We start from the raw sequence: 13,860 nt of genomic DNA, 5'->3' as shown, positions 1-13,860 counted from the left end.
TACTATTTTATCATCACAAACTCTCTTCAGATAAAAGGTGAGACAGAAGCATCCAAAACGCTGTAGATTAAAATGGAAAATATTTGTTCTGCACTGATTCCCACATGAACACCTGTGGGGGGGCATACTAAGTGCGCTCTCCACAGTAAGAGTAGCGCATTATTTTATCACAACAGTAACAAATTGCCTCATGTTTATGATGGGAGCAAAGCTGGACATGTTAACATCCTGTAAGACGAACAGAAGCCAAAAGGTGATTAATCACCTGTGGAAACATAAAATAGCTGGCCAAATTTCCTTTATCACATGACCCTGTTTCCTGGACCTAGAAGTATCTCACAAGCTAATTTGGCAGTATTCTGATTCACACATCACTGGTTTTCAGGAGAAAAAAAACACATAATAGGCCAGATTGATACCACCTAAACCAACCTACGCCGCAAATTGGGCTTGTGTTCCCAAACTACACTAGTTCAAAGGAAAAGCAAGCACAATAAACTTACATATACCTACTCAGCAGTGGTGGGATTCAAATAATTTACCAACCAGTTCTCTGCCCTAATGACCAGCTGGGTAGGCGGGGCTCGGTGATCATGTGATCATGTGGGAATGGCCAAGTCAATGTCACTCAGGTCGATGGACACTTCGCTTTAGTTGTTACAATGGTAATAAGGGTTAACTGGACAGGCAGTTTCTGTAAGCAGGGCAACAAAGATGAGGCTAGAAACAACACCAGAATGTTTCCTTCCTGCCTTCCTTACAGGATTAGCCCTCTAAAGTGGGGAAAATAATCAAAAGGACATTTCTTCCAACAACCGGTTCTCCGAACTGCTTAGAAAGTTACCAACCGGTTCTCCCGAATAGGTGCGAACTGGCTGAATCCCACCACTGCTACTCAGTAATCTCCATGGAAATGTCTATTGCCAAAAAAGTTTGTGAGATGGTGGGAATTGTTGTAAATGTTTCTAGAAGATGTCAGGTGGGGACTAGCTGGTCTAGAATGTTGACCAGAGCTATCAGATCTATCCTTACAAGATGGCTGAATATTCAGGAAAAAAAAATACAACAGATACTGAGCTGTTTAGAGGAAATTATTGAAGTATTACAGTACATAATTAATTATAATACTCTAGTTTCACATAGGTAAGGCCTTAGTCATAACTCATAGTACAGTATCTGTTACATATTTTAGTGGCTTGAAGTCTTGCCATGACTTAAACCTGCTGTTCCAGAGAATCTAGATATTTCAAAAGAAGACTGCTGAAATAACAAGGCAGTCACTCCATTAATAAAACCTGCTCTGCAAAAAGTGAACTCTGCCTTTTTTTAATTAGAAAACATAAAGGTGAAGGAATTGTTAAATAACAAGCATAAGAGCAAATTTCAAGGCTGTGTTTAATATTTTAAGTCACTGACCTGCTTTGCATTTCACACTAAGCTATGGTTTAATCGCGTTTTAACAATCCATAGTTGGTTATATTCATTATTAAACTGAAACTAAAACAAGATTATAGTTCAGTGTTTCTCAACCTTGGAGACTTTAAGTCCTTTGGACTTCAACTCGTAGAATTCCTCAGCCAGCACAGCTGGCTGAGGAATTCTGGGAGTTGAAGTCCAAAGGACTTAAAGTCGCCAAGGTTGAGAAACACTGTTATAGTTATAATCAGTTGTATAACTCCAACACAAAGTAGGAAAGCCAAACAATTTCAATTCATATTCAATATCTAAGAAAGGGTTGGAAAAAACTGGCCTTCTAATCAGGGGTGTCAAACTCGTGACCCTCGGGCCAGGTGTTATAGTTATAATCAGTTGTATAACTCCAACACAAAGTAGGAAAGCCAAACAAATTCAATTCATATACAATATCTAAGAAAGGGTTGGAAAAAACTGGCCTTCTAACCAGGGGTGTCAAACTCGTGACCCGCGGGCCAGGTGCATCACGCGCTGGCCATGCCTACCCCCATTTTAGTGAAGGGGGGGAGTCGCAATACGTCACATGATGACAATGTGACACCACGAGTTTGTCGCGCCTGCTCTAAATGATCCTGAATTTCCTCCTGGGGACTTGTTATAGCGGGACGTCAAAGAGCGTGGCACGACATAAGCGCGAACGTCAAAAGCACGCCGACAAAACCACGGCGCTAAAACCGCGATGTCAAAAGCGCGCCGACAACAGCACGCCAACAACAGCGCGCCGACAGAAGCGCGATTTAAGTTAAGGTAAGGTTTAGGGTTAGGGTTAGGGTTAGGGTTAGGGTTAGGTTTAGGGTTAGGGTTAGGGTTAGGGTTAGGGTTAGGGTTAGGATTATGTTACAGCGTGCTTCTGTCGGTGCGCTGTTGTCAGCGCGCTGTTATCGGCGCGCTTCAGCGCTCATTCGTCTCCACGGTTTTGACGGCGCAGTTTTGTCACCGCGGTTTAGTCACACGCGCTTTTGTCGTTCGCGCATTTGTGGTGGAACCGTCAAAGAGAACTCTTACTATATGATTACTAATTTGTTAACAAGGAAAGAATGAATGGGTTCGTGATACATAAATATTTATAAATATAGGTTATTATTTATTACATTTATTTGCCCGCCTATCTCACTGTAGGGCTACTCCAGGCAGCTTTCAACAATTGAAATGTAGAAATGAACAGAAGTATAAACATTAACAAAAGCAAAGTAATGGAAGAATAGAATAAGCAATGAAAAAGAAACCATGAGAATATAGTGATATGAGAATAAAAGATGGACAGGTGAGGAGTAGAGAGCGAGGGAGGAGGGAGGAAGAGTCTGCCATCAATCCAGAAGTGACCTCTGCTGTAGTACTATTTATTATTTATTTATTTATTTATTTATTTATTTTTATTTATTTATTTATTTGTCTTGTATGCCGCCCACTCCCGGAGGACTCCGGGCAGCTCACAAAAGACAAGGGAAAGGGGAAAAACGAGACAAAGACAACATATTAAAAACAAAACCAACATTCACAATTTCCGTGGAGGTAAACGCTTCTCAGCCCCCCCCCCCCAGCCTGCTGGAACAGCCAGGACTTGGTGGCTTTGCGGAAGGCCTGGAGGGTAGTGAGGGTCCCGATCTCAACAGGGAGCTCGTTCCAGAGGGCCGGAGCTGCAACAGAGAAGGCTCCCCGACTGGATCCCCAATTGGTCCCTTCTTTAAGGGCCAATTGGCAGGGTCAGGTCTTCAGGAAGCTTTGAGGCAGATCTCACCTTGAAGGGGTTATTCCAAAGGGCGGGAACTAACACAGAGAAGGCTGTAGCCCCCAATGAATAATGGATGCATTAATGACAGCCACCTGCTCTATATGCCAGTTTTCGGTTCACATGCTGAAGAGGACATAAAAAAGATCATGCCAGGAAGTCAAGACCAAGAACACACTTTCAAAAGAAATTACTATCCCCAACAGATGCTTAGTTAACTGAACAAATTATTGTTTTACTCCACGAGAACAGAGAAAAGTGTTGGCAGAGGAGATGAAATGCAAACTGTGGCAAACTAAAGGGAAGCTGTAATAGCAACAGTTATCACAGTATGCAAATCCCCTGTGCCGGCACTTAGAATGTTTTATGAATACTTTTTTAAATGGAATTACATTGATTGGGGTATATATGTGTGTGTGTGTGTATATTCCATTATTTTTATTTTTATTTATATATATATATATGTGTGTGTTTTATTTGTGCTGATAAATACTATGACACTAATAAATACTATGACACTAAATATAAATATATATATATATATATATATATATATATATATATATATATATATATATATATATATATATATATATATATATATATATATATATATATATAAATACTTAAAGTCACAACCCCTGGTATGCCCAAGTATGGGAGGAAGGTCACACTTCCACTCTCTGTCATTAGGCTCGTCACAAGAGTCCATCCAGACAGAAACCCAATATTTTTTACTGTTGCCTTTTTTGTTACATTTGTTATATTTATGCTGATAAATAAATAAAGGGAGACTAGTATAGATCTATTTCAAGCTATTTAGCTCTCATCAGCTAGCCATACCCAAGTTTGGGAATCGAACCTGTGTTCCATTGCCTCTTAGGCAGATGTGTTAACCATTGAGCTACAAGGCTCGACTCCTTATCAGCCAGCCAGGGTGAGAGGTATATATTTAAAGTCACAACCCCTGGTATGCCCAAATATGGGAGGAAGGTCACACTTCCACTCTCTGTCTTCGGCTCGTCACAAGAGAGCCGAAGACAGAGAGTGGAAGTGTGACCTTCCTCCCATATTTGGGCATACCAGGGGTTGTGACTTTAAATAAATAAATAAATATATATCTATATCTATATCTATATCTATATCTATATCTATATCTATATCTATATCTATATCTATATCTATATCTATATCTATATCTATATCTATATCTATATATATATATATATATATATATACATATACATATACATATACATATACATATACATATACATATACATATACATATACATATACATATACATATACATATATATATATATATATATATATATATATATATATATATATTGGATAATGTGTTTGGATTAAGAGCTGGAATGTGAGTTAGATTCAATTATCTCTACCACTCTGGGATCACTTTCAATTTTTGTCAATTTATTATAAGTGTCTGCAAGGAAAAAATAATAGTGAATTGGGCCATGACCCGACAAACGCGCGCACGACAAAACCACGCTGACAAAACCGCGTCGCTAAAACCGCGATGTCAGCAACGTGCCGACAACAGCGCGCCGACAACAGAGCGCCGACAGAAGCGTGATTTAAGTTAAGGTAAGGGTTAAGGTAAGGGTTAGGTTTAGGGTTAGGGTTAGGGTTAGGGTTAGGGTTAGGGTTAGGGTTAGGGTTAGGTTTAGGTTTAGGTTTACAGCGCGCTTCTGTCGGCGCGCTGTTGTTGGCGCGATTCAGCGCTCATTCGTCAGCGCGGTTTAGAATTCGCAGTTTTGTCACCGCGGTTTAGTCGGGCGCGCTTTTGTCGGTCGCCCTTTTGTCGGTGAACCGAACTGGGCAAGGTGGCTTTTGATAAGCGAAATAAAAATAAGGAATGTATCACATTCCTAGGGTCAATCAAGCTATTCACTAAAATTGCATATTATGGTAACTATAATGTAGAGGAGCTACTGTGCTATGATTCTCTTCTCTAAGAATCCATAAAAGACAAGAATGGTTTATCTTTGCTTTTTGCCTGTCTAGCCTTCAGTTCCCAGGTTCGCTCCCAACTTCATTTCTATGAAGGATGCAGTATTTTAAAAGAAACAACCTAGGCTTCACATTAAAGACTGCTTTATTTATTTTTGTTAAAATTGTCACCATCCATAGGTGATACCTACATGTGTAATTTCTACACACATCAGTTTCCACCTGTTTCAGATGCCTTCATTATTAGGATTTCAGAAATGGTGGAAGCTTATTTAAATAGATTTTTTTAAAAGAGAAAAAGCTTTCAACATACATGCATCTCTACACAAAATCTCACTGCCTCACTTAATATACTTTTTTCTTGCCTCATGAACAACAGATTAATAGAATCCACGTCAGAGTTAGCACAAACACACATTTCCAGGCATGCAGTCTTATTCTGATTTGCTATCCAACTGCAAAACACAATCACACATGTTAACTTAGACATTTTATCACAGTTGAGTTTCCCTGATCATATTTTGCTGTCGTAGCTAAAACTCTGCTATAAGCAGGCAATGGTGTATAAATCACATCAGTACAGATATATTGAAAATTAAAGTTGCACTGTTTGCAAATCCCCCCACATCCCATATTGCAAGGGGGAAAAAAACTTGAGTAAAAATTTGGTAACTATATATTTTAATTGCTAGTTGTCCTCTTGCAGAAATAGATCGACAGGCTAAATCGCCACAAATCACTAAACCCTTGCCAAAGTGCTGTAAAAATAGCAAGGGGGAAAAAAAACCCTCTACATCCAACATATTATTTTTGATTTGTCAGTTTTGCTTCTGCTTTTATTCTAGTAAATATGTATCCAGATACCCTCAATGTTTTGATAAAACTATCCTAAGTATGTCTAAGTATTTTTTTCTAAGTAGCAATAGCAATAGCAGTTAGACTTATATACCGCTTCATAGGGCTTTCAGCCCTCTCTAAACGGTTTACAAAGTCAGCATATTGCCCCCAACAACAATCCGGGTCCTCATTTTACCCACCTCGGAAGGATGGAAGGCTGAGTCAACCCTGAGCCGGTGAGATTTGAACAGCCGAACTGCAGAACTGCAGTCAGCTGAAGTAGCCTGCAGTGCTGCATTTAACCACTGCGCCACCTCGGCTCTACAATGGTACAATGGTAGCTGGATAAAAATGAGAAGGTTTTAGGAGTGCTGATTCAGCATGTGTATCTATAAATGACAATGTTTGGACAAAATTCCTAATGGCACACACTAGCTAAAAGAACAAGTATAGGACTACAATGTAGGGTATCTGTCCTTTAAGTTACACTTAATTTTTGCCGGTATTCAAAAATAATACTACATCAAAAAGTTGCTGCCTGGACATTGACAAGGCAAACATCATTATTCCCTTCATCAGTTGATTTGTCTGTTTAGTAGTCAGGCCACATTTGAGCTCAGATGGTCTACTTCATAACTGGTTTAATGCCATTCTATCCGATGAACTGTAGTTGAAAGCAATGTGTTTTTTTTTTGTCTTTTTGAATTACATTTAATATGTGCATTCAATGGGTAGCTTAGGAATCATGCTAAATCCAGAACACATACATTATATAGAGCCGAGGTGGCGCAGTGGTTAAATGCAGCACTGCAGGCTACTTCAGCTGACTGCAGTTCTGCAGTTCAGCAGTTCAAATCTCACCGGCTCAAGGTTGACTCAGCCTTCCATCCTTCCGAGGTAGGTAAAATGAGGACCCGGATTGTTGGGGGTGATATGCTGACTCTGTAAACCGCTTAGAGAGGGCTGAAAGCCCTATGAAGCGGTATATAAGTCTAACTGCTATTGCTATTACTATTGCTATATTATTAGCATACAACTGTGCCCAGGCCAGCAAAATGACAGAAGTAACTAACAGATAATTCAAAAGTTAGGTCTTCTGTTCAGTATTAGCCAAAGGCAGTAATACAAATAAACAGGAAAGAGAAAACACACCGATAGGACTGCCTTCCCAAACCAATTCTATCTTACTACAGAAGTGAGAAGATATCTCCTCAATTCCTTGGATATTTTTTTTCTTAAAGTCCAAATTTCTATTACCCAAAGTATCCTCCCATTCCCAGAGGATTCCCTGCTTCCTTTTCTACTTTATTCCCAATTTAATCTTTTCACTATTTTTTTTAACCAACTTAAGCGTAATGTAAAGTTTTTAATTGTCTCAATAGCCATTTTTGCTCAAGTTTTATTATCTACCTTTAGTCTTGTCTATGATGCTGAACTGTTGGACTTTAATCCAACTATACTGACAACTCTTACTTTTCTCATGGAAACCACACTGCAAACTCCTTAGCTGCCTAAACAGCTCATCATTCTATCCTGCCACACCAGTTTGCCCAATTCGTGTCAGAGGTTTTAAAAACAGAAAGGCAAGACAATGTAGCTGCGCTGGCATTCGCTTTCCAAATTTCTGCAAAGAGCACGGGAAGTAACTCTAATAATGAAAGTCATTAGCTGTGGGAGGAAGCGGGCTTGAGGTCATGAAGAATGTTTTGTGGGCAGATCTAAAGACCAGCTTAAGAACGATGGAATAATTAGCGAAGCACCACCTCACTGTACGTGCTACGCTGCTCACACATCCAAAGCAGGATTTGATACTCATCCTCCCGCAAGGAGGTGCTATATGGAAAATACAAACTATGGGATCTGCGCACTTAAAACATGACATAACTCCTCCCCCAAGCCTCCTGGAATGGGTGCCCCACTCAAATCCAAATAAAGCACTACAAAGGAATATAAATAGTATTCGCTATGTCCCATGCATAAAATGATAGCTTACACACCCATTTTCACTTGCAAAGTATATACACACATATACAGATACAGATACAGATACATACATACATACATACATTCAACATATATATATATATATATACATACATACAACAGATAGATAGATAGATAGATAGATAGATAGATAGATAGATAGATAGAGATAGAGATAGAGATAGAGATAGAGATAGAGATAGAGATAGAGATAGAGATAGAGATAGAGATAGAGATAGAGATAGAGATAGAGATAGAGATAGAGATAGAGATAGAGATGTTTTCTGAGGTTTTCGCGGCTGTTAGTATGTAGGTCTTTGGTTATTCGGGTTTTCTCCCACGTAAAATTGGAGGTGTCTTGGCGACGTTTCGACGAAGTCTCATTCGTCATCTTCAGGCTTTGTGCTTCCAGGAGCAATGTGAGATCTCAGCTGTTTCTTCCTTTTAACTGCACAGCCGAGATCTCACATTGCTCCTGGAAGCACGAAGCCTGAAGATGACGAATGAGACTTCGTCGAAACGTCGCCAAGACACCTCCAATTTTACGCGGGAGAAAACCCAAATAACCAAAGACCTATATATAGATATAGATACACACACACACACACACACACACACACACACACACGACAAGACTACATTTGGCTGACATCCTGACCCAGCAGTAGACAAACTCATAAATACCCGAATTCCCTTTGTCTATATAGGACATTGAATGGACGCCACTGAATCCATTTGGTCTCTAGTGGTTCAGGCACCAGGCTAGAAAAGGGGAGTTTATGAGTTCAAGTGCTGCTTTAGCCATGAAATCCAGCTGGGTGATTTTGGGACAGTCACTCTCTCTCAGCCCAACCCACCTCATAGGGTTGTTGTGGTGGGACAACTAGGAGGAGAAAGATGTGTTCGGCACCTTGAGTGGTTGGTAGGTAGGTAGAGATAGGAAGGAAGGAAGGAAGGAAGGAAGGAAGGAAGGAAGGAAGGAAGGAAGGAAGGAAGGAAGGCAGGCAGGCAGGCAGGCAGGCAGCCAGCCAGGCAGGCAGGCAGGCAGGCAGGCAGGCAGGCAGGAAGGAAGGAAGGAAGGAAGGAAGGAAGGAAGGAAGGCAGAAAGGAAGGAAGGAAGGAAGGCAGGCAGCCAGGAAGGGAGGGAGGAAGGAAGGAAGGAAGGAAGGAAGGAAGGAAGGAAGGCAGGCAGGAAGGAAGGAAAGAAGGAAAGAAGGAAGGAAAGAAGGCAGGCAGGCAGGAAGACAGGCAGGAAGGCAGGCAGGAAGGCAGGAAGGAAGGAAGGAAGGAAGGAAGGAAGGCAGGCAGCCAGGAAGGAAGGGAGGAAGGAAGGAAAGAAGGAAAGAAGGAAGGAAAGAAGGCAGGCAGGCAGGAAGACAGGCAGGAAGGCAGGCAGGAAGGCAGGAAGGCAGGAAGGCAGGAAGGAAGGAAGGAAGGAAGGAAGGAGATAAAAGATAGATCTCAGGAAGACTGGCGCCAAAACAGACTTTTCCCTGCCGCTCACCCACAGAGGGAATCGTCCAAAACAGCCTCCTTCTCTTCACAGATACCCCAGGAACAGAGGCCTCCGGAACGGCTCAGCTGCACCCCACTCGAGGCCAGACCCCACATCCCCTCCTTCCCCTCCAGGAGCCCTGATGCACAAGCTGTTTCGAGGCTGGAGCCTGGGCTCCCAAGTCTCTCCGTTTCCCCAAAGCAAAAGCAGGATGCCAAACTCCGGGAAAACTCTTGCAAGCCCCGAAGATTGTCAGGCGCCAAAAACAGACTTTTTCCCTGCCGCTCATCCACACACACCCCCCCCCCAAATACTCCACGCGCACGCACCGACTCCCTTCTGCAAACTGGCCGAGGGAGGGAGAAGGGAGGGGGGGCTTTTGCTGTGGGGGGGCTGATCGGAGTTTCTACGCCAGACAAGAGTTCGCGTCTCGGGGGGGGGGGGTTAGGAGAGGACCCCAAGAGGGACTTAAGGACAGGTAAAGTCAGGGGCTTCCCTAAATGCTCAAAAAAAGGGGAGAGGGGAGTGAGCAGCCTAAGGGAGAGGCAGAGGCGGACAACTGCTCCAGTTTTGCTCCAGGGTGGTCGGCTTCAACCCACCCACCCCTACCCACCCTCCACCCAGGAGCAAAACTTCTCAAGCGGCCCCTTGGGAGCTTCGGTGGCCAGGGTCTCCCTCGCCCGCGGGGGGCTGCCTCCTTCCCAGCTGGGGAAGAGGGAAAGGGTAGGAGTAGGGGAGAGGTAAGGGAAGAAGGAAGGAGAAGGAGAGGAGGAAGGAAACAGGGAAGGGAGGGAAGAAGGAAGGGAAAGGAGAGGAGGGTGGAAGGGAGAGAAAGAGAAGGAGAGATAGCAGGAAGGGAAGAGGAAGAGTGGAGGAGAGGCAAGGGAAGAAGAAAGAGGTAAGGAGAGGAGGGTGGAAGAGAGAGAAAGCGAAGGAGAGGAGGGTGGAAGGGAGAGAAAGAGAAGGAGAGAGGGCAGGAGGGGGAAGAGAGAGGGTAGGAGTAGGGGAGAGGTAAGGGAAGAAGGAAGGAGAAGGAGAAGAGGAAGGAAATAGGGAAGGGAGGGAAGAAGGGAGGGAAAGGAGAGGAGGGTGGAAGGGAGAGAAAGAGAAGGAGAGATAGCAGGAAGGGAAGAGGAAGAGTGGAGGAGAGGCAAGGGAAGAAGAAAGAGGTAAGGAGAGGAGGGTGGAAGGGAGAGAAAGAGAAGGAGAGGAAGGTGGAAGGGAGAGAAAGAGAAGGAGAGAGGGCAGGAGGGGGAAGAGAGAGGGTAGGAGTAGGGGAGAGGTAAGGGAAGAAGGAAGGAGAAGGAGAAGAGGAAGGAAATAGGGAAGGGAGGGAAGAAGGAAGGGAAAGGAGAGGAGGGTGGAAGGGAGAGAAAGAGAAGGAGAGATAGCAGGAAGGGAAGAGGAAGAGTGGAGGAGAGGCAAGGGAAGAAGAAAGAGGTAAGGAGAGGAGAGTGGAAGGGAGAGAAAGAGGAGAAGAGGGTGGAAGGGAGAGAAAGAAGGCGAGAGGGCAGGAAGGGGAAGAGAGAGGGTAGGAGTAGGGGAGAGGTAAGGGAAGAAGGAAGGAGAAGGAGAAGAGGAAGGAAATAGGGAAGGGTGGGAAGAAGGAAGGGAAAGGAGAGGTGGGTGGAAGGGAGAGAAAGAGGAGAAGAGGGTGGAAGGGAGAGAAAGAGAAGGAGAGAAAGTTCGCCTTTCCTCCCGTGCCCACTCCGCTTCCTTCGCCACCCACACCCACCCACCCTCCTCCTCCTCCTCCTCCTCCTCCTCCTCCCTCCTCACCTTGGGCAGCTCCCGCAGCTGGTTGGCATCCAGCAGGAGCTCCTCTAAGCTGCGGCTGTAGCGGTAGATCTCCTCGGGCACGGCGGCCAGCGAGCAGTGCCGCTTATCGACCAGCTCCACATGCCGGTTGCACCGCCACAGCGGGATGCAGTGAAACATCGCGGCGGCCAAGCAGCGGCGGCGGCGGAGCCACGACGCCCGCCGGCCCGCCCGCCTCCCTCCGCCTGCCAGGCACCCGACGAAGCCGCGGAGGGCAGGGGAAGGCGCGCGTCGCCCGGGTCCTCCGGCCGCCTCCGCCTGTCTGCGCCTTCGCGTCTCCGAGCGAGACCCACGGGGCTCCCCCGCTTAGCAACCTCGCCGGCGCCGGGCTCCCCCACGGCCGTCCTTCCTTCGCGGGCGCCCTCTCCAGAAGGAGGCGGCGGCTTCTGCAATCGCTCCGGGGAGCAAGGGGCGGCTGCGGAGGCACTTTCTCCCCTGGTGCGGCCGGCGAAAGAGCCGCGGGGAAGACGAGAAGACGGGAGGCTGGAGAAATCCGGCTTCTCACGGGGAGCTCCCGGTTGAGTCGGCTGCAGCGCCGACTCTCGCGCCCTGCGGCTGGCTGGCTTGCAAAGGCGCTGGGCGGGCGGCTGGCTGGAGCCGAGGCACCTTTGGGAAGGCTTGGGTTTCCCCCCCCCTCCCTTTCCCTGACCCGGAACAGCCGCCCTCCCTCCTCCTTCTCCTCCTCCTGCTGACTCGCTCGCTCCCTTTCTCTTGCCCAGCTGACATCACCAGGGCCTCGGCCCGCCCCTTCTTCCCTCCCGCTCCGGTGCTGCGATCTGACCCCGGGTCGGGTGACAACCGGCGCCCAAGGAGGGAGCTTTTCCCTTTTAATGTTTTATTTGAAACACAGCAACAAAAGGCAAACACGTGACTTAAGACAACGTAGGAACAAGAAGTTCCGTCGTATCTCATACCGCAGTTCCGAATCGGTTTCCTTGCAGTTAGTGTTTTCCCTTCCATACGTTTCTATCTTGCGTTCATAATCTCCTTATTCGTTATCCATTTGTATGTACATTTCTTTATTTATTTATACTTAGCTATTTAATAACCAAATATTATTTACCTATATTGCGCTTTATATTTTTACTGTCATTTATTCTCTTACATACAGTTATAGGTATACATTCACATAGTTATTCTTTTTCTTTGCCATTCTTATACTTTTGTTATTCCATTTAAAAGGTTATAATACACAGTTTGGGTTGCTTTGTTTACCATCCCTAGCGCCTGTTGTAACACCACCTTATTTTCTCTTTCTTTTCTCCCTCCTTTCCTTCTCTGCTTCCTTCCTTCCTCCTCTCCTTCCCCTTCCTTCTTCCCTTACCTCTCCCCTACTCCTACCCTCTCTCTTCCCCTTCCTGCCCTCTCTCCTCTTTCTCTCTCTTCCACCCACCCCTCCTTCTCTTTCTCTCCCTTCCACCCTCCTCTCCTTCTCTTTCTCTCTCTTCCACCCACCTCTCCTTACCTCTTTCTTCTTCCCTTGCCTCTCCTCCACTCTTCCTCTTCCCTTCCTGCTATCTCTCCTTCTCTTTCTCTCCCTTCCACCCTCCTCTCCTTTCCCTTCCTTCTACCCTCCCTTCCCTATTTCCTTCCTCCTCTCCTTCTCCTTCCTTCTTCCCTTACCTCTCCCCTACTCCTACCCTCTCTCTTCCCCTTCCTGCCCTCTCTCCTTCTCTTTCTCTCCCTTCCACCCTCCTCTCCTTCGCTTTCTCTCTTCCACCCATCTCTCCTTACCTCTTTCTTCTTCCCTTGCCTCTCCTCCACTCTTCCTCTTCCCTTCCTGCTATCTCTCTTTCTCTCCCTTCCACCCCCCTCTCCTTTCCCTTCCTTCTTCCCTCCCTTCCCTATTTCCTTCCTCCTCTCCTTCTCCTTCCTTCTTCCCTTACCTCTCCCCTACTCCTACCCTCTCTCTTCCCCTTCTTGCCTTCTCTCCTTCTCTTTCTCTCCCTTCCACCTTCTTCTCCTTCGCTTTCTCTCTCTTCCACCCACCTCTCCTTACCTTTCTTCTTCCCTTGCCTCTCCTCCACTCTTCCTCTTCCCTTCCTGCTATCTCTCCTTCTCTTTCTCTCCCTTCCACTCTCCTCTCCTTTCCCTTCCTTCTTCCCTGGGAGGGAACTTTTCTTGCCAGCCTTCGCGGCTGGGAACTTCGGGCGGAATCGGCCCGGGAGCGGACGAGAGGAGTCTTTCCTCCAACTTTCGCCTTTGTTAGAAACGCGGGCCGTCGGCACGGCGTCTCCCCCGCGCGCTACTTGAGCAAATAGCACGTTCTTGGGGAAAGAAAGCGAGGTTTTTCTGCGCGGGGTCTTTGGCGTCTTTTAACTCGGAAGGAAGTTTGGGGGGGGGGGGGGCGTGAGATGAAAGTCGCCGCCACCCTCGAGTCTTCAAAGGATTTGGCGGATTTAAGAGTTCTGTAGGCGAAGGTTGTATGGTGCACGTGTGATAGAGAAGAAAGCTGCTGCCAAATGGCCATTTAAAAAAATGAACTTGAACAAATGGAAAACTTGGTTGTTGTTTTTTTTAAGGGAGCCCAGAGTTAAGACTCTGC

The 13,860-nt window shown here is 45.7% G+C and overlaps 1 protein-coding gene across 1 annotated transcript in view; it reads right to left on the bottom strand.

The window, feature by feature from the left end:
* LRRC1 (leucine rich repeat containing 1) overlaps positions 1–11,944 on the bottom strand; it is a 110,152-nt gene extending 98,208 nt beyond the window's left edge. The window contains exon 1 of the mRNA XM_032216858.1: positions 11,277–11,944. Within this exon, the coding sequence (XP_032072749.1) occupies positions 11,277–11,435 (159 nt within the window). The 5' untranslated portion in view covers positions 11,436–11,944. The remainder of the gene's footprint in view (positions 1–11,276) is intronic.
* Positions 11,945–13,860: the final 1,916 nt, after the last annotated feature.

The sequence above is a fragment of the Thamnophis elegans genome, chromosome 4 (genome assembly GCF_009769535.1).
Source record: "Thamnophis elegans isolate rThaEle1 chromosome 4, rThaEle1.pri, whole genome shotgun sequence".
In the NCBI taxonomy this organism is placed as follows: domain Eukaryota; kingdom Metazoa; phylum Chordata; class Lepidosauria; order Squamata; family Colubridae; genus Thamnophis; species Thamnophis elegans.
This window is presented reverse-complemented; position numbering and strand designations above follow the sequence as displayed.